Source organism: Penaeus monodon, chromosome 21 (genome assembly GCF_015228065.2).
Source record: "Penaeus monodon isolate SGIC_2016 chromosome 21, NSTDA_Pmon_1, whole genome shotgun sequence".
Lineage (NCBI taxonomy): Eukaryota > Metazoa > Arthropoda > Malacostraca > Decapoda > Penaeidae > Penaeus > Penaeus monodon.
In genome coordinates, this window is record NC_051406.1 from 27,498,561 (window position 1) to 27,499,417 (window position 857).

The 857-nt window shown below is 36.6% G+C and overlaps 1 protein-coding gene across 1 annotated transcript in view; it reads left to right on the top strand.

Annotated features, from left to right (window-relative positions):
* LOC119586632 overlaps positions 1-832 on the top strand; it is a 2,400-nt gene extending 1,568 nt beyond the window's left edge. The window contains exons 3-4 of the mRNA XM_037935377.1: positions 660-728; positions 822-832. Coding sequence (XP_037791305.1) covers positions 660-728; positions 822-832 — 80 coding nt within the window. The remainder of the gene's footprint in view (positions 1-659; positions 729-821) is intronic.
* Positions 833-857: the final 25 nt, after the last annotated feature.

Here is an 857-nt window from a genome sequence, read left to right on the forward strand (position 1 = left end):
TCCATACTGATTTCAAGGAACAGAAATCACGTGGGGGTTACTAATTGGGGCCATGGGCGTATTAACAAAATTTACAACAAAAAAATGCAGTGGACAGAACACGTAATAGGTTGATTTTTATTTATACACAAAGCTTGTTTTCTGAACTGTACTTTCCGCCCTTCAATTACTTAACCTTTATTGCAAAATTTTTACTAATTCATCCATTCATTATTCTTGTAGCGGTTTTCCCTATCCCAGAAAAAAATCATTATTTGTTCTCTTGTGGGCTTATTACTGTAACTTCACACACTATGTACTAACTATTGCATTGTATTTTTGTAGGCTACATTTACAATCTTTCCGTAACTTTCTTATTGTATATATTTTTCGCATACGTATGGGTACGTGTAGGTAGGTTTTCAACCCTTTACTGAATTTTTATTATATCTCATTACTATAGCTCCGTTAAGAGGGAAATTTTTTCACCAAATAGGATTATAAAAGGGTGTGAGGCCTCGCGGTTTCGGTTTTACTCCAGCGAATCGGAGTATTTCAAAGCCCACGAAGCGCTTCTAGTGTTTTCTTTCTATAGTAAGAACGCACTCTAGTCTGTGAGCGCGCGGGGAATTTTTTGACAGGACCCAAAAATATGCTCAGAATGGTTTTAAATTACATAGGTTTTGTACTGGGTAGTGTCAATATGGCTCCCGTACCTTTCCAAATGCACACCTGTGCATTGTCTAAATGTACGTATGCACAGGTATCATTAGAACACGGTAGTAGGCCTTCACCTAACTAGCATAAACATGAATATTGTAACAATATCTTTTCCTTTTTAGTTCTGCTGTGAATTTATCACGGACTAAATGACACTG